The 27,126-nt window shown below is 43.3% G+C and overlaps 1 protein-coding gene across 3 annotated transcripts in view; it reads right to left on the bottom strand.

The window, feature by feature from the left end:
- The window catches only part of LOC136875784 (gamma-aminobutyric acid receptor alpha-like), a 965,546-nt gene that overhangs the window by 7,802 nt on the left and 930,618 nt on the right, over positions 1-27,126 (bottom strand). For all 3 annotated transcript variants that reach the window (XM_068228214.1, XM_068228223.1, XM_068228219.1), the window contains exons 10-11: positions 22,231-22,364; positions 22,000-22,128 (exon numbers count right to left, since the gene is read on the bottom strand). In XM_068228214.1, the coding sequence (XP_068084315.1) occupies positions 22,000-22,128; positions 22,231-22,364 (263 nt within the window). The remainder of the gene's footprint in view (positions 1-21,999; positions 22,129-22,230; positions 22,365-27,126) is intronic.

The following is a 27,126-nucleotide window of genomic DNA, read 5'->3' as shown; positions in this document are numbered from 1 at the left end:
ATAGTAAGAGCCATAGCCGAACAGTCATCTATTGAAGATTTTCATGCACATCTGCTTGCAAATTTTATTCCCGCCCGCGCGAGGTCATCTCTGATTCAGAAGTACTATTATCGTGTACAGCGTTTGGATGAAAACCTGGCTGACTTCATCCAAGATATTAAATTCTATACTAGGGTGTTTGCTCTTCACTTTCCGGAGGATCAGATTGTACAGGCTATTGTAGAGGGAATTTCACCTCCCTATAGGTCATATTTGTGTTTCGCGGCGTGCCCGCAAACTTTCTCTGAACTTGAAGCATTGGCCGTCTCAGCAGAAGGAGTTAGATACGCCGATTCTTTGCGTGTAGCGAAAGAACCCCCGCCTTCCTTTAGTAATACTCGGCCTCCACCTCGCCGATCAGTCACCCCTCGTAAATGTTATGCTTGTGGGTCGCCTGACCACCTGCGCAATAAGTGTCCACTGATCAAGTCGAGTGGGACAAGGAATGGGGCTGGTTCATCACAAGGCTGTTTTAAATGTGGGGCTTTCTCACATATCGCCAAGAATTGCCCAAACTCAAATAGCACCCCCTCCTGCTCAACTTCTGGTGCAAATTCCACCTATGCCAATAATAAAAAGTGACTAGTGGCTTCGGCTGAGTCGACTAATCCATCTTCCCGGGACTCAGCCCCTGGTAAACAGGTTGTAAATTCAGGGAACGAGCAGTCTTCAAATTCATCTTTTGAATGCCCTAAAGAATGTCTTAGGATTGCGGCGGATACCCCCGCACCTATTCCTTTTCTTAAGGTTGAGTTAAATAACGAGCCTATAACCGCTCTATTAGATTCAGGTAGTGTTTGTTCAATTATTTCGGACCTATGGTATTCAAAATTTAAGTCTGTTTGTAAACTACCTGACTATGTCTCCTCTCCTGTTCAATATGTTTCGGCTAATTCATCCCCATTAGAAATTCTAGGTTCCTTATTGGTCCAAATTCGTATTTTTAAATTTACATGGAAAACCAAACTGTTTGTGGCTAAGCACTTGTCTTGCCCCATCATACTGGGAGCGGACTTCATTTCTCACACTGGTCTTGTGCTCGGTCTTCAGAGTAAGTCGTGCACATTCAAATTTGCGTCCAAATGTAAAATTCCCTTGTTAAAGTGTAATTCTGTGCCATGTTCATCTATTTCGCCTACCCAGGATGAGATGTTGTTAGACCTTAGACATCTACCTGAGGAGCAGGCTGATAGTATTCGTAAATTATGTCAGTCATTTCCAGAGGTGTTTTCTGATACTCTTGGTGTTACTGACCTTATTGAATACAAAATTGAGGTCACGGATTCGATTCCTGTCCGTTTTCCACCATATAGGCTATCTCCACCTAAAATGAAGGCATTGAAAGAAATCATCGATCAAATGTTGAAGGATGGTATTATTAGGCCCTCTAAGTCGGCGTATTCTTCGCCTATTTTTCTAGTCCCGAAACCCCAAGGAGGCTTCAGGCCTGTCATTGATTATAGGGCTCTCAATCGGAAGGTGATGTTGCAATCTGTGCCCCTTCCTGACCTTCATTCTTGCTTTTCATGGTTTCGTAAGGCCAAGTTCTTTACTATCTTGGACTTGAATCAGGCCTATAATTAAATTCCCCTTGCCGAAGAGTCTAAACATCTTACAGCGTTTGCCACGGACTGGAACTTATACGAATACAACCGCGTGCCTTTCGGGCTCCCCACGGGAGCAGCTGTACTCACTAGGCTACTAGATAGGGTCTTCTCCGACATCAAATTTGAGTACTTATATCACTACTTGGATGATGTCGTCATATTTTCAGAGACTTTTGAAGAACATCTAGATCATCTGCGAGAAGTTCTCAATCGCCTTCGTAAGGCTGGGTTAACCGTTAAGTTGTCCAAGGTTGCCTTTGCTAAGACCTCTATGTCATTCCTAGGGCATATTGTATCACCTGATGGTGTAGCAGTCGATCATTCTAGAACACAGGCCATCCGTGATTTTAAACCTCCCAAGGACATTAAAGGTATCGCCGGGTTCATTGGTATGGTGAATTTCTTCAGAAAGTTTATTCCTAACTTCGCTAATAGAGCGGCGCCCTTAAACCTTCTTCGTAGGAAAGGCATCAAATTCGAGTGGGGACCTTCTCAACAAGCCGCTTTTGAAGATCCTAAATTAGCTCTCTGCAATGCCCCTGTACTTGCTATGCCTGATTTCTCGAAGAAATTCATCGTCCAAACCGACGCGTCATCGTCAGCAGTAGCTGCAGTCCTTCTTCAAGAGACTGAACTAGGGAGGCGACCCATCGCCTATGCATCCAGGACCTTGTCGGCTCAAGAAACCAAGTATTCCATCTATGAGCTCGAAGGTTTGGCAGTCTTATTCGCCTTAGAAAAGTTCCGTCTCTATCTGGAACACGTCAAATTCGACCTGGAGACAGATAATCAAGCTTTAAGCTGGGTCTTAGGTAGGCCGCGTCGTACTGGTCGTATAGCCCGTTGGGCCATCCGTATTTCTGCCTTCCAATTCGATGTCAGGCATATCAGAGGTACCGAAAATGTTGTTGCTGATGGACTCAGCCGTATGTTTTCTAACGACGTCGAGACCCAGGAACCAGTCGACAGTTCATCACCTCCCGAGTCCATACTATCTGGTGTTAATGCCATCTTAACAGATGCTCCCATGCTTTTTAGGGATATTGAGAAATATCAACGTGAAGATCCGACGCTGGCTCCGATAATGGAAACCCTTTCTTCTGGGGAACATGTCGTCCCTTATGTTCTGAGGAATGGTGTTTTATGTTGCCCTTCGAGGCATGACAAGATGATGAAGGTTGTCGTTCCAGCTGTTCTTGTGCCTATGATCTTCAAATACTATCATGAGATCCCATTGGGGGGGCATCTGGGAATATTTAAAACTCGTGAAAAGATTCGTGAAATGTTCATCTGGAAGGGTATGGACGGTGAAATCCGTGAACTTGTAAAAGCGTGTAAATCTTGTTTGCTTAGTAAACCCACCATGTCCACCAAGGTAGGCCTTCTGTCTTCGCATCAAGCGTCGCGCCCCATGGAACGCCTGTATATCGATTATGTAGGACCCTTCCCCCAGTCGAAGGGAAATGCCAACAAATTCATCTTTGTATGTGTAGATGGTTTTACAAGATTTTCCTGGTTATTTCCGACTAAGCTGGCTACCGCTCAGTCCACCATTACTTGCCTAAATTCTATTTTTGCTTCTTTTGGTCCGTGCCAATATGTTGTGTCTGATAATGCTAAGGCGTTCACATCAAACCTTTTTCGTAAATTCTGTTTTGACTTGTCTATTTCTCATGTAACTACTTCTGCTTATTACCCTCAACCATCGCTGGCTGAACGGGTTAACCGTAATCTCAGGTCCGCGCTTATTGCCTATCATCATGAAGATCATTCCAGGTGGGACACGTCCTTGCATTGGTTAGCTTTTGCTTTGAATTCGGCGGTTCATGAATCACATAAATTTACTCCAGCCTCGTTGATGTTCAAGTTTGTTCCCAACACGCCGCTCTCTAACCTCTGGTCTCTGAGTGACATTCTACCCGAGACAATAGATCCGGACAACATTAAAGATCTTTGGAAGAAGGCTAAAGCCAATCTTAAAGTGTCTCATGAAAAGGTTAGGGAAAGGTATGATCGTGGACGGAGACCCACCCCTTTGAAGGTAGGTGACCAAGTTATGGTCAAGAACTTTGTTCCCGCGGGCAAGCTTGCCCCCAGATTTCATGGGCCTTGTATCATTCTCGATTTTCTTACGCCGGTTACATTGTTAGTAAGCAATCCAGCCACCGAGAGGATATTTAGGGTTCACCTGTCCCAGGTGAAACCGGTGTAATTTCTGTGTTAACTTGCTTCATATAATTGGAAAGGAATATGAAGGTTATATTTTTTTTTTGAGTTTCACTTTTAAGGCATTCTGCTCCTCCTATTATATTTTGTTTTATATGTAAGCTTTTGTAAGACCTTCCCCGATCCGTTAAACTGCCCTTCTGTCCTTACCACGGCCATTACCACGCTCCCGTCTCCTGCTATACACACTGTGGCTTGCGTATATTAAATGCCATGGATATCTGCACGCCGCTGGCCCCTCAAATTCTCCACCAAGCCTGTGCCCTCAAAAAAATGATGATGGTCCAACAATTCTGCCGCCTAGTTTTAATGTTTCAGTGCCCCCGCAGCCGCGTGGCGCCGTGCCGCGCCTGGGCTCGAGGAAGGGCCCCCTCGACCCCAGCGAGGACGACTTGTGCACGGCGAGCCGGAGCTCTCCTCCCGGCCAAGGCTGATGTGCGGCGCACGACCTGCTACTTGCCCGCAGCCTGTATATGTTCACCGCGGGCGCGGCGTGTTTCAACACCACTGCTCCCCTCATAGTGCGGGCGAGCGGTATCTCAGGGTACTTGAGGGGTCCGGGCGGCCTCCTCTGGACGCAAGCTGCAATGGCCGGTCTGGCCATCCAACTTAATCAACATCAACTATATGGACATTCCAGATCAACTTTACTACCCTTTCTTGGGTATTCTACGGCAATTTTTGGTGGACTTAGAAAATTTTCCACAACTTTAAAAACTAAAGTTTTCCTTCTGAATTCAACTTCTACAAACATAAAAACTGTACTTCTCCAGTTACAACAAAAATTTTGAAACTGAATCAAACCTCATTACGAAAATCTTATAAATTCTTCAGCAATTAATCTTCATATCCACATCATAACTTGGACCTTGTCTCAAACAGATTTCATGTGTAACCCCTGGAGGAACTTTTGGGGGGGGAGGTCTGTACCGGGCGGTACACCTCCACGCCGCTAATTTAAAATGTGCGCCAGTTGAAACTCCTCTGCTGGAGGAAGTCTGAACTTTATTGACGGTATTAATTTTCTACTTTCACAGAAGATGTCACTACCTGTAAATTTCGGAGTTTTAGAACTGTGTCATTTTTGATGTGTTTTTGTTTTGCTTGAAGTAAGAAGTGTGAACTTTCTCTTCTAGAGGACACTACTGAAGAACTACAATAGTGCACCCTAGTGCGAAGAAAAATAACTGTTCTTTGGAGAAAATTTTATTTCAAAAGTTTGTTCTTTGTTAAATTTCTTTCTGTTATTGTTTAAGTTGGCTGTATACCCCTCTCTTTCCCCTTGTTTTGCATTTAACCAATACCGAATTTCCGTTATTAATTTCTGACCAATCATAGGTATCTTCCCTCAACTTGAATATGTTGCTGTATCCTACCCAATAAAAAATTTGTGGGAGGGTGTTTTCATTCCCCTAACACCTAGAACCTTCCGCGAGAGTATATAAACTGCTGATTTTAGGGTCTCTGCGCCACTTCTGTTCCATCTTTCTGTGTGTAAAGTACATAGCAGGGGGCGGGAAGCGCCTCTTTCTTCTCCAGCTGTTCAACACCAGGTAATGGCCTCTTAATAACTTCTTTTCTTGCTAGGTCGGCAGCTTAACTCTCGGGGCGGGTTCGAAGCGTTTCCACTATGTAACCTTTTCCTAAAATGTAACTACTCTTTTCATCTATTCTCTTTTAAAACTGCATATCGGGATAGAGAGTGCTTAACCCTCTCGAGCTCCCAATCATATTGTTTTGAGGTGAACTTATTTTCTCAACCTATTCTTCGTTAACGTAAAACAAATTGTTCTTTTCTAAAGTCACCTCTGTAGTATGGGATTAGCCCTTGCATTAGTGGCCTAGAGCCGGATTAGGTTTTAAAAACAAGTGTATTAGGAGTGCAGATCGCCTCCTCTCAAATTGTTATTTTAGAGGTCATGTAATTACCCCTTTTCATTTAATAGACCTCAGTAGATTGGGTATTTTACCCCTGTGTCTATGTCCAGTGAGGACAACTTGAAGGTGGAGGTCGGTGTGGCCTTTGAGAGGCTTAAAGTTGAGAGCGAGTGGCTCTTTTGTAAATTGAGTGTTGTATGCCTCGTGGAGGCTTTTCAGTGTAATTTGGAGCTAGGGCTCCTAGGCATGAATGGGGTTTTCTGCCCCTCTGTTGAAACTTGTGTTTGGGGTAAAACTGAGCTGATTGCCCAAGCATTGTGTTTTCAGGGCTCGAAGCCCAAATCCTGTAAATATTGTAACTACCCTTTGACTTGATACTTTGTACCTGCCATGCTTGTTATTTCTTTGTTTTTGAAAAGAAAATATAACCTTGTTAAATTTTAAATTAATTTTACTTTCGTAGTTTGAGACCCGTTCACACCCGCACCTTCTTTCACGCATAACTACCACAAAAACACGGTAACAAGTGGTAGCAGAGCGTGGTTGAATGGGTCTCAATTTAGCCCCTTTTGACGGCTAAACATTGTTTTGTTCCGAACTCTAACAATTTTCTCAGTTGCTGGAATTTTTTTTGAGTTTTTCAAAATTGTTCTGTCATCATGCCCGGACCTCGCGATGTTCTCCATCTTAACTATTTGCGCAAGGAGGAGTTGATCTATGAGTTAACTATCAGAAATGTACAATCTGGAGGCACGGTTGCAGTAGACACAAACAAGCTTAGAGAGTCCTTAGATTTGCCCATTTCCATCCCCAATTTGGGAGAGAAAGAAATTGACGACTCTCTTTCCACGATCACGGAGAATATTACTGGGCTAGCTTCTGCAGTTAGTTTTTTTGATGAAAATGATCCTTCTCCCAATCAAATTAAGCGTGTGCAAGCTAGGCTGTTTCATTTTTCGAATAGAGTTAACGATCTGTTGTCTCTAAAGTTGAATGACGTTCAGAAGAAGGAAGCTAGTACGCTGCTTGAAAATATGTCTGAATTATCTAGCAAAGTCACTCAATTGTTAACTGGGGAAGTTCCTCCCAAAAGCGACCTACCCACCACAGTGAATGCAGGTAGTGAGGAAGCGCCTCCCAAGGGAGAAGTCAATAGAATAACCGTTGCTGCTCAAACTATCCCTGCCCCATTGGACAACGAATCTGAACGCCGTGCATCGTTGAGTAACATCCGTTCGGAATTAACTTCCTTGCCATTGAAACCTTTGCCTACTATGTCACCCGGGTTCAGTAGCTTGCCTCATCCATTGGCAATGTTGCTCAGAGGTATCTCTAAATTTTCCGTTAACACCACCAGTGACGTAATTTCATTTTTAAGATTTCTAGTTGAATTTCAGGATCATGCCCTTGTGTTTTCTCTTTCTCCATGTCAAATTTTGCAAATTATCTATCCTTATGCAATTGGTATTCTCTCTGACAAAATAGTAAGAGCCATAGCCGAACAGTCATCTATTGAAGATTTTCATGCACATCTGCTTGCAAATTTTATTCCCGCCCGCGCGAGGTCATCTCTGATTCAGAAGTACTATTATCGTGTACAGCGTTTGGATGAAAACCTGGCTGACTTCATCCAAGATATTAAATTCTATACTAGGGTGTTTGCTCTTCACTTTCCGGAGGATCAGATTGTACAGGCTATTGTAGAGGGAATTTCACCTCCCTATAGGTCATATTTGTGTTTCGCGGCGTGCCCGCAAACTTTCTCTGAACTTGAAGCATTGGCCGTCTCAGCAGAAGGAGTTAGATACGCCGATTCTTTGCGTGTAGCGAAAGAACCCCCGCCTTCCTTTAGTAATACTCGGCCTCCACCTCGCCGATCAGTCACCCCTCGTAAATGTTATGCTTGTGGGTCGCCTGACCACCTGCGCAATAAGTGTCCACTGATCAAGTCGAGTGGGACAAGGAATGGGGCTGGTTCATCACAAGGCTGTTTTAAATGTGGGGCTTTCTCACATATCGCCAAGAATTGCCCAAACTCAAATAGCACCCCCTCCTGCTCAACTTCTGGTGCAAATTCCACCTATGCCAATAATAAAAAGTGACTAGTGGCTTCGGCTGAGTCGACTAATCCATCTTCCCGGGACTCAGCCCCTGGTAAACAGGTTGTAAATTCAGGGAACGAGCAGTCTTCAAATTCATCTTTTGAATGCCCTAAAGAATGTCTTAGGATTGCGGCGGATACCCCCGCACCTATTCCTTTTCTTAAGGTTGAGTTAAATAACGAGCCTATAACCGCTCTATTAGATTCAGGTAGTGTTTGTTCAATTATTTCGGACCTATGGTATTCAAAATTTAAGTCTGTTTGTAAACTACCTGACTATGTCTCCTCTCCTGTTCAATATGTTTCGGCTAATTCATCCCCATTAGAAATTCTAGGTTCCTTATTGGTCCAAATTCGTATTTTTAAATTTACATGGAAAACCAAACTGTTTGTGGCTAAGCACTTGTCTTGCCCCATCATACTGGGAGCGGACTTCATTTCTCACACTGGTCTTGTGCTCGGTCTTCAGAGTAAGTCGTGCACATTCAAATTTGCGTCCAAATGTAAAATTCCCTTGTTAAAGTGTAATTCTGTGCCATGTTCATCTATTTCGCCTACCCAGGATGAGATGTTGTTAGACCTTAGACATCTACCTGAGGAGCAGGCTGATAGTATTCGTAAATTATGTCAGTCATTTCCAGAGGTGTTTTCTGATACTCTTGGTGTTACTGACCTTATTGAATACAAAATTGAGGTCACGGATTCGATTCCTGTCCGTTTTCCACCATATAGGCTATCTCCACCTAAAATGAAGGCATTGAAAGAAATCATCGATCAAATGTTGAAGGATGGTATTATTAGGCCCTCTAAGTCGGCGTATTCTTCGCCTATTTTTCTAGTCCCGAAACCCCAAGGAGGCTTCAGGCCTGTCATTGATTATAGGGCTCTCAATCGGAAGGTGGTGTTGCAATCTGTGCCCCTTCCTGACCTTCATTCTTGCTTTTCATGGTTTCGTAAGGCCAAGTTCTTTACTATCTTGGACTTGAATCAGGCCTATAATTAAATTCCCCTTGCCGAAGAGTCTAAACATCTTACAGCGTTTGCCACGGACTGGAACTTATACGAATACAACCGCGTGCCTTTCGGGCTCCCCACGGGAGCAGCTGTACTCACTAGGCTACTAGATAGGGTCTTCTCCGACATCAAATTTGAGTACTTATATCACTACTTGGATGATGTCGTCATATTTTCAGAAACTTTTGAAGAACATCTAGATCATCTGCGAGAAGTTCTCAATCGCCTTCGTAAGGCTGGGTTAACCGTTAAGTTGTCCAAGGTTGCCTTTGCTAAGACCTCTATGTCATTCCTAGGGCATATTGTATCACCTGATGGTGTAGCAGTCGATCATTCTAGAACACAGGCCATCCGTGATTTTAAACCTCCCAAGGCCATTAAAGGTATCGCCAGGTTCATTGGTATGGTGAATTTCTTCAGGAAGTTTATTCCTAACTTCGCTAATAGAGCGGCGCCCTTAAACCTTCTTCGTAGGAAAGGCATCAAATTCGAGTGGGGACCTTCTCAACAAGCCGCTTTTGAAGATCCTAAATTAGCTCTCTGCAATGCCCCTGTACTTGCTATGCCTAATTTCTCGAAGAAATTCATCGTCCAAACCGACGCGTCATCGTCAGCAGTAGCTGCAGCCCTTCTTCAAGAGACTGAACTAGGGAGGCGACCCATCGCCTATGCATCCAGGACCTTGTCGGCTCAAGAAACCAAGTATTCCATCTATGAGCTCGAAGGTTTGGCAGTCTTATTCGCCTTAGAAAAGTTCCGTCTCTATCTGGAACACGTCAAATTCGACCTGGAGACAGATAATCAAGCTTTAAGCTGGGTCTTAGGTAGGCCGCGTCGTACTGGTCGTATAGCCCGTTGGGCCATCCGTATTTCTGCCTTCCAATTCGATGTCAGGCATATCAGAGGTACCGAAAATGTTGTTGCTGATGGACTCAGCCGTATGTTTTCTAACGACGTCGAGACCCAGGAACCAGTCGACAGTTCATCACCTCCCGAGTCCATACTATCTGGTGTTAATGCCATCTTAACAGATGCTCCCATGCTTTTTAGGGATATTGAGAAATATCAACGTGAAGATCCGACGCTGGCTCCGATAATGGAAACCCTTTCTTCTGGGGAACATGTCGTCCCTTATGTTCTGAGGAATGGTGTTTTATGTTGCCCTTCGAGGCATGACAAGATGATGAAGGTTGTCGTTCCAGCTGTTCTTGTGCCTATGATCTTCAAATACTATCATGAGATCCCATTGGGGGGGCATCTGGGAATATTTAAAACTCGTGAAAAGATTCGTGAAATGTTCATCTGGAAGGGTATGGACGGTGAAATCCGTGAACTTGTAAAAGCGTGTAAATCTTGTTTGCTTAGTAAACCCACCATGTCCACCAAGGTAGGCCTTCTGTCTTCGCATCAAGCGTCGCGCCCCATGGAACGCCTGTATATCGATTATGTAGGACCCTTCCCCCAGTCGAAGGGAAATGCCAACAAATTCATCTTTGTATGTGTAGATGGTTTTACAAGATTTTCCTGGTTATTTCCGACTAAGCTGGCTACCGCTCAGTCCACCATTACTTGCCTAAATTCTATTTTTGCTTCTTTTGGTCCGTGCCAATATGTTGTGTCTGATAATGCTAAGGCGTTCACATCAAACCTTTTTCGTAAATTCTGTTTTGACTTGTCTATTTCTCATGTAACTACTTCTGCTTATTACCCTCAACCATCGCTGGCTGAACGGGTTAACCGTAATCTCAGGTCCGCGCTTATTGCCTATCATCATGAAGATCATTCCAGGTGGGACACGTCCTTGCATTGGTTAGCTTTTGCTTTGAATTCGGCGGTTCATGAATCACATAAATTTACTCCAGCCTCGTTGATGTTCAAGTTTGTTCCCAACACGCCGCTCTCTAACCTCTGGTCTCTGAGTGACATTCTACCCGAGACAATAGATCCGGACAACATTAAAGATCTTTGGAAGAAGGCTAAAGCCAATCTTAAAGTGTCTCATGAAAAGGTTAGGGAAAGGTATGATCGTGGACGGAGACCCACCCCTTTGAAGGTAGGTGACCAAGTTATGGTCAAGAACTTTGTTCCCGCGGGCAAGCTTGCCCCCAGATTTCATGGGCCTTGTATCATTCTCGATTTTCTTACGCCGGTTACATTGTTAGTAAGCAATCCAGCCACCGAGAGGATATTTAGGGTTCACCTGTCCCAGGTGAAACCGGTGTAATTTCTGTGTTAACTTGCTTCATATAATTGGAAAGGAATATGAAGGTTATATTTTTTTTTTGAGTTTCACTTTTAAGGCATTCTGCTCCTCCTATTATATTTTGTTTTATATGTAAGCTTTTGTAAGACCTTCCCCGATCCGTTAAACTGCCCTTCTGTCCTTACCACGGCCATTACCACGCTCCCGTCTCCTGCTATACACACTGTGGCTTGCGTATATTAAATGCCATGGATATCTGCACGCCGCTGGCCCCTCAAATTCTCCACCAAGCCTGTGCCCTCAAAAAAATGATGATGGTCCAACAATTCTGCCGCCTAGTTTTAATGTTTCAGTGCCCCCGCAGCCGCGTGGCGCCGTGCCGCGCCTGGGCTCGAGGAAGGGCCCCCTCGACCCCAGCGAGGACGACTTGTGCACGGCGAGCCGGAGCTCTCCTCCCGGCCAAGGCTGATGTGCGGCGCACGACCTGCTACTTGCCCGCAGCCTGTATATGTTCACCGCGGGCGCGGCGTGTTTCAACACCACTGCTCCCCTCATAGTGCGGGCGAGCGGTATCTCAGGGTACTTGAGGGGTCCGGGCGGCCTCCTCTGGACGCAAGCTGCAATGGCCGGTCTGGCCATCCAACTTAATCAACATCAACTATATGGACATTCCAGATCAACTTTACTACCCTTTCTTGGGTATTCTACGGCAATTTTTGGTGGACTTAGAAAATTTTCCACAACTTTAAAAACTAAAGTTTTCCTTCTGAATTCAACTTCTACAAACATAAAAACTGTACTTCTCCAGTTACAACAAAAATTTTGAAACTGAATCAAACCTCATTACGAAAATCTTATAAATTCTTCAGCAATTAATCTTCATATCCACATCATAACTTGGACCTTGTCTCAAACAGATTTCATGTGTAACCCCTGGAGGAACTTTTGGGGGGGGAGGTCTGTACCGGGCGGTACACCTCCACGCCGCTAATTTAAAATGTGCGCCAGTTGAAACTCCTCTGCTGGAGGAAGTCTGAACTTTATTGACGGTATTAATTTTCTACTTTCACAGAAGATGTCACTACCTGTAAATTTCGGAGTTTTAGAACTGTGTCATTTTTGATGTGTTTTTGTTTTGCTTGAAGTAAGAAGTGTGAACTTTCTCTTCTAGAGGACACTACTGAAGAACTACAATAGTGCACCCTAGTGCGAAGAAAAATAACTGTTCTTTGGAGAAAATTTTATTTCAAAAGTTTGTTCTTTGTTAAATTTCTTTCTGTTATTGTTTAAGTTGGCTGTATACCCCTCTCTTTCCCCTTGTTTTGCATTTAACCAATACCGAATTTCCGTTATTAATTTCTGACCAATCATAGGTATCTTCCCTCAACTTGAATATGTTGCTGTATCCTACCCAATAAAAAATTTGTGGGAGGGTGTTTTCATTCCCCTAACACCTAGAACCTTCCGCGAGAGTATATAAACTGCTGATTTTAGGGTCTCTGCGCCACTTCTGTTCCATCTTTCTGTGTGTAAAGTACATAGCAGGGGGCGGGAAGCGCCTCTTTCTTCTCCAGCTGTTCAACACCAGGTAATGGCCTCTTAATAACTTCTTTTCTTGCTAGGTCGGCAGCTTAACTCTCGGGGCGGGTTCGAAGCGTTTCCACTATGTAACCTTTTCCTAAAATGTAACTACTCTTTTCATCTATTCTCTTTTAAAACTGCATATCGGGATAGAGAGTGCTTAACCCTCTCGAGCTCCCAATCATATTGTTTTGAGGTGAACTTATTTTCTCAACCTATTCTTCGTTAACGTAAAACAAATTGTTCTTTTCTAAAGTCACCTCTGTAGTATGGGATTAGCCCTTGCATTAGTGGCCTAGAGCCGGATTAGGTTTTAAAAACAAGTGTATTAGGAGTGCAGATCGCCTCCTCTCAAATTGTTATTTTAGAGGTCATGTAATTACCCCTTTTCATTTAATAGACCTCAGTAGATTGGGTATTTTACCCCTGTGTCTATGTCCAGTGAGGACAACTTGAAGGTGGAGGTCGGTGTGGCCTTTGAGAGGCTTAAAGTTGAGAGCGAGTGGCTCTTTTGTAAATTGAGTGTTGTATGCCTCGTGGAGGCTTTTCAGTGTAATTTGGAGCTAGGGCTCCTAGGCATGAATGGGGTTTTCTGCCCCTCTGTTGAAACTTGTGTTTGGGGTAAAACTGAGCTGATTGCCCAAGCATTGTGTTTTCAGGGCTCGAAGCCCAAATCCTGTAAATATTGTAACTACCCTTTGACTTGATACTTTGTACCTGCCATGCTTGTTATTTCTTTGTTTTTGAAAAGAAAATATAACCTTGTTAAATTTTAAATTAATTTTACTTTCGTAGTTTGAGACCCGTTCACACTCGCACCTTCTTTCACGCATAACTACCACAAAAACACGGTAACAATAATAATAATAATAATACCCGTGTGGGGATTTACCGGTTACCTCCATCGGGCGCGTCCCATTGGAATTGGGGAAGTTCGCTGGCTCTGCCGCCAGCAGAGTCAGAGGGTAGTAGGGAAATAAAATACCACCGTGAAAAAAAAAAACTGGTCCCTTGCCAGCGTTACGGCGAAGACTGGTAAATGACCAGAAGCCAGAAAACATCTTGAGGCAACCTCTAGGTCTAACAACCCTAGTTGTAAAAGGATGGGTACCCGTCCAAAGCAAAGTCAAGTCAAAAAGCATGATGGCACAACATTTCATGAAACATAACCCAGGGGGTAAATCTTCGGATAAATCCCTCGTCGTGAACGCCACGGCGTACGAGTCTCGTTCGGATTCTGGGTTAGACTCGACATCATGCAAGAGACTAGTCGGAGCGTCTCGGTGTACCCCGAAGAGTGAAAAACTCAGGTCAAAATCTGAAACCTTTCTAGCAACTTTCAACATAAATTCACTTACACAAACTGGCAAGCTGAAAACCCTCACCAAAGCTCTTCACGAAAATCAGATATCCATAATGGCCCTACAGGAAACAAGGTACCCAGATGAAGAGATTTTTGAATCCGAAGGCTAGCGATTTTTCAAGAGCAAAGCGCAAAGAGGAATCCTCAATGGAGCTGTGATGCTTGGAACCGCGTTTGCTGTTAGAACCAAGATCCTTAAATCGGTTGCAAATTTCGAACCTGTGAATGACAGATTGTCTATACTCACAATTAAATACGCGAACAAAACCTACGCCCTAGTTAACGCACATGCTCCTACAAACGATAAGAACAAGTCTGATCCAGACGAAGTTGATAATTTCTGGGACCTACTGGATGAAAAATTAAACAAAATCCCCAAACACCATGTCAAGTTTCTTTTGGGTGACTTCAATGCCCAACTAGGTCGTGAACAGAAGTACAAGAGAGTTATAGGAAATTATCCTGCTCACAAAAGAACCAATCCCAACGGCAAAAGACTGGTGTCCATCTACGAAAATCACAATCTGCAGGTCATGTCGATCCACTTTCGCCATCTACCCAGAAAGCAAATGACTTGGCGTTCTCCCGTCCAAGCTCTCGGAGAGTTCCAAATTGATCATGTTGCAATCTCCAGGAGAAACAGCCCTGAGATTATGGATGTCAAGGTAAAGAAAGGCATCAATGTGTCCTCAGATCATTATATGTCTCTTATCAAATTCAAACCAATTCCCGCAAACACAGGGAAGACAACCAAACAGATCACACGCTTCGACAATGATAAACTTCGGCAAAGGGTCGAGGAGTTAAAGGAGAAGGCTAGACCAAATGACACTGACTTTAACAACGCCAAAAGTCTCCTTGTTGAGGCCGCCAAAGACGTTGCAGAAATCAAGAGAGGCAAAAAGCGTGCCTGGTGGAATGGTACCTGCGAATCAGTCCTCCAAGAAAGACTCAATGCGTGGAAACAGTACTACTCTACGAAGTCTGAAAATGATTGGGAAACCTAAAAACCCAACGTGCCCAAGCAGCTAGGGTGTTCAGAACTGAGAAACGTAAATACGAAAAATCTCTCATTGAAAAGATAGAACAAAACTTTAGGAAGAATGAAAGCAGAGACTACTACAGAGCCTTCAAACGCAAACTCACTGGCCATAAACCACTATCTCTATGCTTTGAGCGAAAGGACGGCACACTGGCGACATCAAATGAAGAAAATTGCAGCATTCTGACAGATTACTTCAAGAATTTACTTAATTGCTCTAAACCTCAAAGCGCCATTGAGACCAAGGAACCCTTACTCAGGTACCCAGATTCCAGACCACCTGACAGAGATGAAATCAAGCGCCACATTGCCCGTCTCAAAAATAACAAAGCGCCGGGGGAAGACTCAGTAGTAGAAGAACTATGGAAATATGCCCCAGAGGAATCACTTGATATCTTGCAAAAGCAAATAGAAGAAATTTGGAACAAGGAGACCCTACCCGAAGATTGGAAAATAGCTTTGATCCATCCATTACACAAAAAAGGCAGCATGAAGAACATCAACAACTACAGAGGAATATCTTTGCTACCCGTGACTTACAAAATTCTATCACTTGCCATCCTGGAGCGTTTGGAAGCACAAGTCGAACATCAAATAGGTGAATACCAAGGAGGGTTCAGAAAAGGTCGCTCAACAGCTGAACAGATCCAAAATCTCAAATCATCAGATATTGTACACTAAGGTCCAAGCAGTATGTGTCTGTCTTTGTGGACTTTAAGAAAGCGTACGACTCCATTGACCGGGAAGTCCTGCTAAACATCTTAAATGAATTTGGAGTTGATTTGAAACTGCTGGCATTAATTAGAGCCACCCTGACCGATACAAAATCCAAGGTGAAGTTCCACGAATGTCTCTCGCATTCCTTTGACATCAAAACAGGAGTCCGACAAGGTGATGGGCTATCCCCGATACTCTTCAACTGTGTTCTTGAAAAGATCATCAGAACCTGGCGGGTGAGATTACAGGAAACCAACTACAGTCCATTGAGAATAGGAACCAAATCCAAGGGGATCGCAACAGACTGCTTAGCATTTGCCGATGATATTGCTGTTCTCTCAAACGACATAGAAACCGCTAGAGCTCAAGTTGAAATTTTAAAGGAAATTGCCGAAAAAACTGGTTTGCAGATATCGTTTGAGAAAACAGAAGTAATGACTAACATCAAAGAGGATCCACCAAAACTCCATACAAAATACGGGGACATCACCCGAGTAGACAATTTCAAATACCTGTTTGAGATCATCATGAAAAATGGAGTGGACAAAGAAGCACTTCAGGAGCGAGTACGCAAACTGGAAATAGCCAACCAAACATCCCGCACAATCTTCAACAAAAAATGCCTTTCCCAAAACACCAAGATACGTCACTATGAAACAGTTCTGAAGCCAGTAGTTCTATATGCAGCCGAAACCCTGTCTCTAAATGCCAACAAATGACTCCTTGAAGAACTGGAGAAAAGAGAACGCAAAATTGTGAGAGGAATCTTGGGATCAACGTACAGAAATGGAATCCATCAAAAGAGATCCAACAAGGAAGTCTACAGCAAAATAGAGAAAATTACCGACACGATCAGAAAAAGACGGGCACGATTTTACGGTCATCTGAAAAGAATGGACGGAAGAAAGTTAACTAAAGAAATCTTTCACTTTTTTGATTCAAACCCCAAAACCACAATTCCCTGGTTTAGAAATACCAAAGAAGACCTGCAAATGCTACATATCTCAGCTGAAGACGCCCTTAACAGAGATCTCTTCCGCAAGAAAATATTGACGAACGGGCTAAACCGACACGAGCAGCCGAAGAGAAGACACGGTGCCCCTTGGACAGAGGAGCGTAAGCAGGCCCACTCGCAAAGAATGAGGAAAATTTGGGCTGTAAAGAAGGCCAAGTTCAGTGTCAAATGCAACAAGACTTAACGTGGTCCTTGATGGCCCCAGCGAATTATATAATAATAATAATAATAATAATAATAATAATAATAATAATAATAATAATAATAATAATAAAGTCTATATCCCCCCCAAAAAAATTACACTACAACACAGTTGTCAAACCAGAAGCGCTTTTTGCACCAGAAACTCTGATAATTTGTAGCAGATCACAAATAAAAAACATCGAAAAACAAGAGAGGAACGTTCTCAGGGAAATTCTAGGACCTAAATGCGAAAATGGTATTTGAATGAAAAGGAAATCACAGGAAATCTGTCAATTAACAGAAAAATCATAGACACCATTAGAAAAAGGAAATTAAAAGTCTATGGTCACCTGATCAGGATGGATAACATTAGGATAACAAAGAAAATTCTGAATCTCGCAGTATCTCTAAAATTCACAACAACTGGCTCACATAAATAAACAAAGATCTTCAGAAAATTGGTATAATGAAGAAGTCTTGCAAGAGATAAAACATTCAGAAATGTCATAAACAAACACGAATTTGCTTATCAACCTAAAATACAAGCTACAGGATGAACGGAGGTACGCAAAAAGAAGCACAGCGAAGGATTAAGAGATTTTGGGGAGACAAGAAGAAACGTTGTGCTAAATAAGTTCACATGCACTCCTTAGTCGGGCATAACCAATCAAAATAAATAAATTAAATAAATAAATAAATAAATAAATAAATAAATAAATAAATAAATAAATAAATAAATAAATAAATAAATAATGAAGTGAAGGATACTGTTTGAGCAATGTAGTGGGGTGAGTCATCACGGGAGAATTGTTGAAATGAAATGTAGGACGTTTTAATGGAGATAGGTATGTATGTGATACCACTTCAGCAAGAGACGAGGGAGTAGATGAATATTAGAAACGATAATTCAGGAACTAAACTGCATGCCTTATAATTTTAAAAGCTCATATGTCTTGTCTGGACGTTCGCTGTCATTTAGAGTGCTGAGAACTTTTAATTTCAAATGCGGAATGTCAATTACGATAAAAGCTTCTATTACACTGAATGAAGGCGTCCACCTCCTCTTTGTATGAGCTCTTCAGTCCACTAAAATTAATGGATACGAACTACAATAACTTAGTCTATCTGAAGTGGCATACTCGGTTCCCGAGTTAGCGCGATTCTATCAATCATCTAAAATGTGAACAATACTTATGACCAGCCTGGTGAAGACTATAGAACCAATATTGTATAAGTTCGAATTATTTTCTAGAGCAGACCTCCCTGTGAGTGGTGAAGGTAGAATCCATACACGGTATCGCTTGTCTCATAAGAAGGGACTGAAAAGGGCCCTCATCTTGGCAGTGCCCGGTTGCGTGGTGTGGCAAGAGAAGTCCTGGCTTTCTGAGCCTGAGTACACCGGGCGAGTTGGCCGTGCGCGTAGAGGCGCGCGGCTGTGAGCTTGCATCCGGGACATCGTAGGTTCGAATCCCACTGTCGGCAGCCCTGAAGATGGTTTTCCGTGGTTTCCCATTTTCACACCAGTCAAATGCTGGGGCTGTACCTTAATTACTGCCACGGCCGCTTCCTTCCAACTCCTAGGCCTTTCCTATCCCATCGTCGCCAGAAGACCTATCTGTGTCGGTGCGACGTAAAGCCAGTAGCAAGAAAAAAAAGAGCCTGAGTACACGAATTCGATTCCTTCTCAGTCCATTGGTATTTGAAGGTGTTCAAACAGGCCAACCTCGAGCCACCAAACCCCATGATGCAACAGCCCCGAAGGTCCATGGCAAACCAGACCACTGCTCGGCCCGAAGGTCTGCAGATTCATCGTACCAAACACACACCTCATAACTTTCAGGCATTTGGGTTGAGCAGCAGTCGCTTGATAGGCCAAAGTCCTTCGGGGCTCTTGCACCATGGGGGTAGGTCCCCCTATGGGTGGTAGAATAAAGCCCACGGTATCCCCTGCCTGTCGTACGAGGAGACAAAAAGGGGTACCAAGGGCGTGGGCTGGCGACCACGGGGCCCTTAGCTGAGTCTCGGTATTGCTTCCACCTACTTGTGCCAGGATCCTCACTTTCATCTATCCTATTCGACCTCCCTTGGTCAACTCTTGTTCTTTTCCGACCCCCACGGTATTAGAGCACTCCAGGCCTAGGGAGTCTTTCATTTTCACGTCCTCCGTGCCCCTTGTCTTCCTTTACCCGATACCTTCATTTTTGGAAGTGTCGGATCTCTTCCAGTTTTCTCTCTGATTAGTGTTATATATGGGATGGTTGCCTAGTTGTATTTCCTCTTAAAACAATAAACACCACCACAACCACCACCATGCGGGGGTGTTGGTGTTAAGAGGGGATGATTGCCTAGTCGTACCACCGAGGACAAATATAATATTTCGATTTTTTCGCATCGTGTGAATGTGACTCTCAGACACAACCTACACGTAAGTTAAGCACTTGCCCTACACATAAACAGTAGAATGGGGACGATGGGTTAGGGGAACTACTGTTTATATTTTCCATATGTATAAACTTAAGAGTACTTGTTGTATAATGACAAAACCGAATATACACGAGTATTTATTTCTTAATACTAAATATATATCTATATCCAGATAACAAAAAGTAATATTCCTACGAAAAGTTTAAAACTTGTATTTTGTAATGACAATTAGAGAATTCGCCGCCTCTGTGGTGTAGTGGTTAGCGTGATTAGCTGCCACCTCCGGAGGCCCGGGTTCGATTCCCGGCTCTGCCACAAAATTTGAAAAGTGGTACGAGGGCTGGAACGGGGTCCACTCAGCCTCGGGAGGTCAACTGAGTAGAGGTGGGTTCGATTCCCACCTCAGCCATCCTGGAAGTGGTTTTCCGTGGTTTCCCACTTCTCCTCCAGGCGAATGCCGGGATGGTACCTAACTTACGGCCACGGCCGCTTCCTTCCCTCTTCCTTGCCTATCCCTTCTAATCTTCCCATCCCTCCACAAGGCCCCTGTTCAGCATAGCAGGTGAGGCCGCCTGGGCGAGGTACTGGTCATACTCCCCAGTTGTATCCCCCGACCAAGAGTCTGAGTCTCCAGGACACTGCCCTTGAGGCGGTAGAGGTGGGATCCCTCGCTAAGTCCGAAGGAAAATCCGAACCTGGAGGGTAAACAGATGATGATGATGATGAATTAGAGAATTCGGTGATAGCGATAACAGCTGAAATAAATTTTTCGTTCAAACGAAATTCTGTTCAAAAATAGAAAACAGAAGTCGTCGCTTTTTCATTAGCAAATGACAGTGATCACTGCCAAAAATTATTTTTCACTCCTATGAAGATTTGTTCTAAAATAGCAAACAAATCTATGTTCGAACATTCTTTGTTAGATCTCTGCTGATAGTGTCAGTAATATGGTTTACCGAGCGGAGTGGCTGAGCGTGTTAATGCGCTACGGTTACGGAACAAAGCTCTGCATTCAGGAGACGAGCGGGTTCGAAACCCACCGTCGGCTGTTCTGAGAAGGGTTTTCAGTTTTCACTTCCAGGCAAATGCCGGGCCAGTTCCTATTATGCCACAGCAAATTCCTTCCACCTCCTCATCCAATTGCATTTACTGTCATTCATCTTCATTAGCTCCTCGATTGAGGTTGGCGACAGGAAGGGCATCCGGGCGTAAAAGAACATGTCATACAATCTCATCTCATCTTACCTCACCCCCGACCCCGTATTGGGAAACTAGACTAACGGGTAGACATACAGTGTCGGTAATTTACTTTGGTTAGTTGTATTAATTTTATTATGCACGCCAGTGTCAAAGTTATAGTACTATATTTCGCAGCAAAGAAAGTTAAAAGTAAATTTTAGACAAAATGGTACAAGTACGGCCTCACTCCAATCTAATGGTGTATTCCTCACCCTTGCTCGCTATGGCGGGAAGGGATAGGAGAGGAGGGATGGAAATTCCATGTTAAACGAGAAGAAATTCCTATGCTGTAAGGTGGGGATTGAAATGTAGAAAACCGGGCGAGTTGGCCGTGCGGTTAGGGGCGCGCAGCTGTGAACTTGCATCCGGGAGATAGTGGGTTCGAGCCTCACTGTCGGTAGACCTGAAGGTGGTTTTCCGTGGTTTCCCATTTTTACACCTTAATTAAGGCCACGGCCGCTTCCTTCCCACTCCTAGCCCTTTCCTATCCCATTCTCGCCATAAGACCTATCTGTGTCGATGCGACTTAAAACCAATAGAAAAAAAAGGAAATACAGAAACGAAAGACTTTACCGCAGAGTCGGTCAAAAACAAAAATTTATCGAAACAGATCAAATGGGAAAGACGGAAGGGAGTGCCTGGCACGAGTGCACTGGAAGTAATGCCGCGCTCTTTGGCCGCCATATTACTTACATGGAGAAAAGTAAGCCAGATGCTATAGTTACAGACAATTTAGAATGAGTAAGAATGGTATTACCACATGGATTCGTTTGAAGGAGGAAACGAAGTGCAAAGAAAAAATATTTTAAATGCATGTAAAGGAACTTAATTCTAAAAGATTTTAATACTTTTAATAAATAAACCTCTGTGTTAAGTTTCAATTCTGATTCATTTAAACTTCACGTGAAAATGTGTTAAAATACATTATATTTACAATTTGTGACCAAATTTCATTTTTTCTAGGTTGACAAACTTAGTCTCTTTGCACGTAAGCGTGTAGAACAGTTTTTAATTTAATTTGGTTATATTTATTAGCAACTACAGAAATTGTTTTTTATTATTCATTATTTAAATATTATACATTTGTTTACTTATTTACTTTATTTCACGAAGGCTTATCGGTAGGAAATAGTGTCTGCAATTTTTGTGACCGTAATCGAGACTGTTCGCAGTCGGGATGACACCCTCCTAGAGAGTACACCCAAAGAACACCACATTTTAAGGAATAACAAGAAGAACGAGTAACTTACCAAGTAAGGCCACGGTCAAAACCTTCCCAGTCCTTACCATTTTCCATTCTACCCTTACTGAAAATCTGTATGTGTTAGTATGACGTTGAACCTCTAGTAAAACTGAAAATAACTTACTGAGCCTTCAACCGGAAGTCTACGGTTATCTTGCCAGTCATCATCGTCGGAACTCGAGTCCGACGTGAAATCCGAGCTGAAGTAGCATTCTCCGGAACCATACTTCGTGAAGTAGTGGACCACGGCAAACTGAAACAGCCATTAAGGTAAATAAATAAATAAATAAATAAATAAATAAATAAATAAATAAATAAATAAATAAATAAATAAATAAATCAAAAGGTTTCTCACCTGAATGATTGTAGCGAAAATGAAACCAAATGAAAGGAATACGAAGAAGTCAAGCGCAGTGGGGTAGGGCACCTTTGGGAGATCTGTCCGCGCCTCCAGTCCTAAGAACGTCATTGTTAGTACCGTGGTTATACCTGAAAAAATATAAACGTTACAATTATTTGCATGCTCAGGAGTTTTAAGCAACGGACTATTTGTTGGAATAAGTGGTTGATGATGATTATTGTTTTAAATGACATAGCAACATGATTATCACTCCTTAACAATGTGTGTAGTAATAGATACAGAGGAGCGATTTTTTGTAACATTTTGTTTGAAAGAAAGACTAAACCAATCGTACTCCGAATGGTCTCAAATTAAAGCTTTCTCTTTGAATATTTGCAGTGGGTCTTTAAAATAAGACATTTGTACGACTATATATTTTTCAAGCATTAAAATATACCATCGTCTTCATTCCCCTGCAACAGCACGCTAATGAAACCGTCGGGTTTAGCAGTGCTTGTACGTACGTTGGTTCATTCGGCGATTTGTGGAACTTCTTTCTACGCTCTGCCAATTTGTTTCTTGCGCAAACGTGTAGCGGCAATGCATTCAGCATGGAAGTTCGCGGAATATGAAGCGTTAAGTTACTAGAAGGGAAAATAAGTACTAAAACGAGATGTGCAAAAGAAGTACTGTAAGATTTATGTTACTGTAATCCTAAACGATTGTAGTGTCCTGCGGACGTAGGAATTTTTCCATGCAGCTTTATAACCCGTTGGAAGTGTACCGGTACGTCACGAAGATGATCCATTCAAACATCCTTAAATGCCACTGACGTATCCACGTGATCTTGGCAACAGAAAGCGATTAACTAATTGCGCCCCTTAGGTCGGCCTTAAGGGTTTCTCTTATAAGAGGGACTGAAAGGGTAACCCCAGGGGATGTAATTGTAGGAGTGTTGGTTTGTGACCACGGGGACCCTAGTAGAGTCTGGTATTATTTCCGCATACTTGTGACAGGTTTCTCACCACCTTTCTTATCTGATCGTCTTTGGTTAACTGTTGTACTCTTCCGGCTCCGACGGTATTAAGTTTGTGTGGTCTGACCAGTCTTTACTACACCTTTGGTGGTTCTTTCCTTACTTTTCCCAATTTATTTAATTAATTAATTAATTTAGGGGCGGCCTGGCCGAGGCGGTAAAGGCGTGCTCGATTCGCCCGGAAGGACGTGGGTTCGAATCCCCGTCAGGAAGTCGTAAAATTTAAGAAACGAGATTTCCACTTCCGGAGGTGCATATGGCCCTGAGGTTCACTCAGCCTACACCAAAAATGAGTACCAGGTTCATTCTTGGGGGCAAAGGCAGCCGGGCGTAGAGCTAACCACTCTACCCCATCACGTGCCGCGGTTAACAATGGTGGAAGCCTTTACCTTCCACTCCTCCAAGGGCCTTCATGGCCTGTACAGAGGTGACTTTGTCTTTATCTTGTTATTTATTTATTTTTATTTATTGTGTGGCTTATAGTGCCAAGAGTGTACGAGGACATGTTCGGCTCGCCTAGTTCAGGTCTTTCTATTTGACGCTAATGGTTGACCTGAGCACCTGGCTGTGGGATGGTGAGATAAGGAGAGGATGAAACTTGGTGTCAGTGCATGGCCCACTCCTGTTGATAAACACCAAAGAGCTGCTGAAGGTTTAACGTCTCCATCCAACGGATCGATCACCATCAACAGCGTCATATGCCCTCACTTCATATAAACACTGGGTGGGTGTGGAATTCAATCCAGGCTTATGGCATGCAATCCAGTGATTATAAATTGTGTACCACCACCGCTCATATCCTGCCGGCCAACACGCCGATGGCGAAAATATTTGCCTTCAACGCGAATCGAGCTGGCTAACCACAGTGTGAGACCAAAAATACTTGACGCCTTAACAATAAAAGTCACCAAGTGAGCTTGCTTTTGTCGATATTTCCATTCTTCGAAGGGTCGGATTTCATCGCTTTTCTTTCCTTTTCGATTAGCGTTAAGAGGGTATGGATGCCTTTTACTTTACCTTAAAACGATAATCCCCACCACCACGACCTGGTGTACCGTTAACAAGTATTTTGCTTGCTACAGCCTGTTTGATTTGAATACAATAACACAGAAATACAGTCTATATCAACACAGATCAATTTTTTTTTTTTTTTTGCTATTTGTTTTACGTCGCACCGACACAGATATGTCTTATGGCGACCATGGGGTAGGAAAGGTCTAGGAAGTGGAAGAAAGCTGCCGTGGCCTTAATTAAGGTACAGCCCCGGCATTTGCCTGGTGTGAAAATGGGAAACCACGGAAAACCATATTCAGGGCTGCCGACAGTGGAGCTCGAACCCACTATCTCCCGATTACTGGATACTGGCCGCACTTAAACGACTTCAGCTATCGAGCTCGGTCAACACAGATCAAGTTGCATTGTTATAACCGGTTTCCGGAATTAAATTCGTTTCATCAGCAACATATTATATCTTTAGATTAAGTTACAATGTACCTGAAAATGTTAGGACTAGTTGGACAAATGAATTTAATTCCTAAAACTGGTTATAACAAAGAGTATTTATGCTGATATACACTGAATTTCTATTCTTTTATTATATTGATTAATCAGCACTACTTCTACCGCTTTTCCCACTCTGGTGGGGTCGTGGGTGCGAACTGTGATTGCCGGGCTGAGTGGCTCAGACGGTTAAGGCGCTGCCCAACTTGGCAGGTTCGATCCTGGCTCAGTCCGGTGGTATTTGTAGATGCTCAAATACGTCAGCCTCGTGTCGGTAGATTTTCTGGCACGTAAAAGAACTCCTGAGGGACAAAATTTCGGCACCTCGACGTCTTCGAAAACCGTCAAAAAGTAGTTAGTGGAACGTAAAAAAAGAAAAAAAATGTGTCGCACATGTGGGTCTGGCCCGGTTTTACGGCCGGATGACTTTGACACCAGCTCTATGTGTAAGAATGTACTCACTATTGCGTGTGTCTGTGGTGGTCAGTAGTGTGATGTGTTGTGTGAATATGAAGAGGAATTTTGGGGCAAACCCAAACACTCACAAGACGTAGGAGTTAACAATTTTCTTTCTTTCTTTCTTAATCCGTTTCCCCTCCAGGATTATTTTTTCCCTCGTACTCAGCGAGGGATTCTACCTCTACCTCCTCAAGGGCAGTGACCTGGAGCGTGAGACTTTGGTTAGGGGGATAAAACTGAGAAGGATGACCAGTAACGCCCAGACAGCCTCACCTGCTTGTGGGGAGATAGGAAGATGGGGAGGGATAAGCAAGGAGGAAGGAAGCGGCCGTGGTCTTAAGTTAGGTTCCATCGCGGGATTTGTCTGGAGGAGAAGTAGGAAACCACGCGAAATCACTTCGACGATGGCTGAGGAGGGAATCGAGTCCACCTCTACTCACTTGACCTCCCGAGGCTGAGTGGACCCAGTTCCAGCACTCATACCATTTTTCAAATTTCGTGGCAGAGCCGGGAATCCAACCGGGGTCTCCGGGGGTGGCAGCTAATTACGCAAACCACTATACCACAGAGGCGGACAGCGGTATATCTCCGAGATTAAATAGCATTGGGCATGCTCAATATTTTGAGGTTGATAGCCTCAGAAGACTAAGACTGGGAATGAAAACAGGAGCCAAAAGAAGCTAACCACCGTACAGTGTATTATCGCTGGTTACGGGAAGCTTCCTTGAAGCTGAAAGACAAGAACACCCGGTTAGATCAAATCAAATCTTAGAAAATATTTTCCTTTTAATTGTTTTTAATTTCTTTATTTGCTAGCTATTTAGAGTCTAATTAATATCGGATCGTTATCAGTGTCACTGAGACAGGGAAGGTATCATTCTCAAGGCACAGCCTCGGCGTGTGCCTGGTGTGAAAATGGTTGGGATGATAGAAAAGTCTACATCCACACTATACCCTGCCTGTCGTAGGAGACGACTAAAAGGGGTAGGCCTACCCCAGTGTCTACCATCTTGGGAGAGTGGAATCGTCAACTACGGGTTCCCTAGCTAAGTCTGGCACAGTTTCCACTTTTATCGGGCTCCTCAATTTCAATTTTCCTATCCAAATTTCCTCGGTCAACTGATGTTCTCATCCGACCTAGAGGATATTAGGTTTAAGAGGCCTACGGAGTCTCATTTTCACGCCTCTTGTGGCCCCTCCGTTTGTTTTCTGATACTTTCATTATTCGAAGGGTCAGACCTCTTTTATTTCCCCTCTTAATAGCGTTAAAAAGACTAAGGTTGCCCAGTTACATTTCCTCTTAACACAATAACCAGCCAGCCAGCCAGCCAGACGACTGACCTCCCGACCGACCGACTGACCGACCGACCGACCGACCGACCGACCGAACGACATTGTTGAGGATGGGATTCAAACCCATCAACTTCAGAATGTAAGCTTACCGCTGCACAACCTGTATCACGTAGCCAACTCGCTCTATAATTACTGTCATCCAGCAAACATTTCCCATCCTGGTGTTACTATAAGTTCATTACCGCTTTTATTAAACGAAACTGTATGTGATCCTTGTATTACAAAATCTCTTAGTGAAATTATCATCTACTACAATAGTCAGATTCTTAATCAGAACACCAGAGATAAATATGAAACTGGACTCGACAGATTCTGTAGAATATGTTCTATAGGAGAACATTTTTTGTAAGTACGTGTCTACTTCCATGTTCATTCCTATGCTAGACTATCGATTTTATATACCGGAATCAGTGATACTCCTTCAGAATGTTATGAGGGTGATTAATGGCTCAAAATAACTTATGATGAAGTTTCTCGTAACTTGAACTCTATGGAAAGAAGATTGAAATCAATGAAACGTGACCGTAATTTATACAGTATATCATACTGTCAGTGCTCTGAAT

This window comes from Anabrus simplex, chromosome 1 (genome assembly GCF_040414725.1).
Source record: "Anabrus simplex isolate iqAnaSimp1 chromosome 1, ASM4041472v1, whole genome shotgun sequence".
Lineage (NCBI taxonomy): Eukaryota > Metazoa > Arthropoda > Insecta > Orthoptera > Tettigoniidae > Anabrus > Anabrus simplex.
Note: the sequence above shows the minus strand (reverse complement) of the source record. Positions and strands in the feature narration are given on the sequence as shown.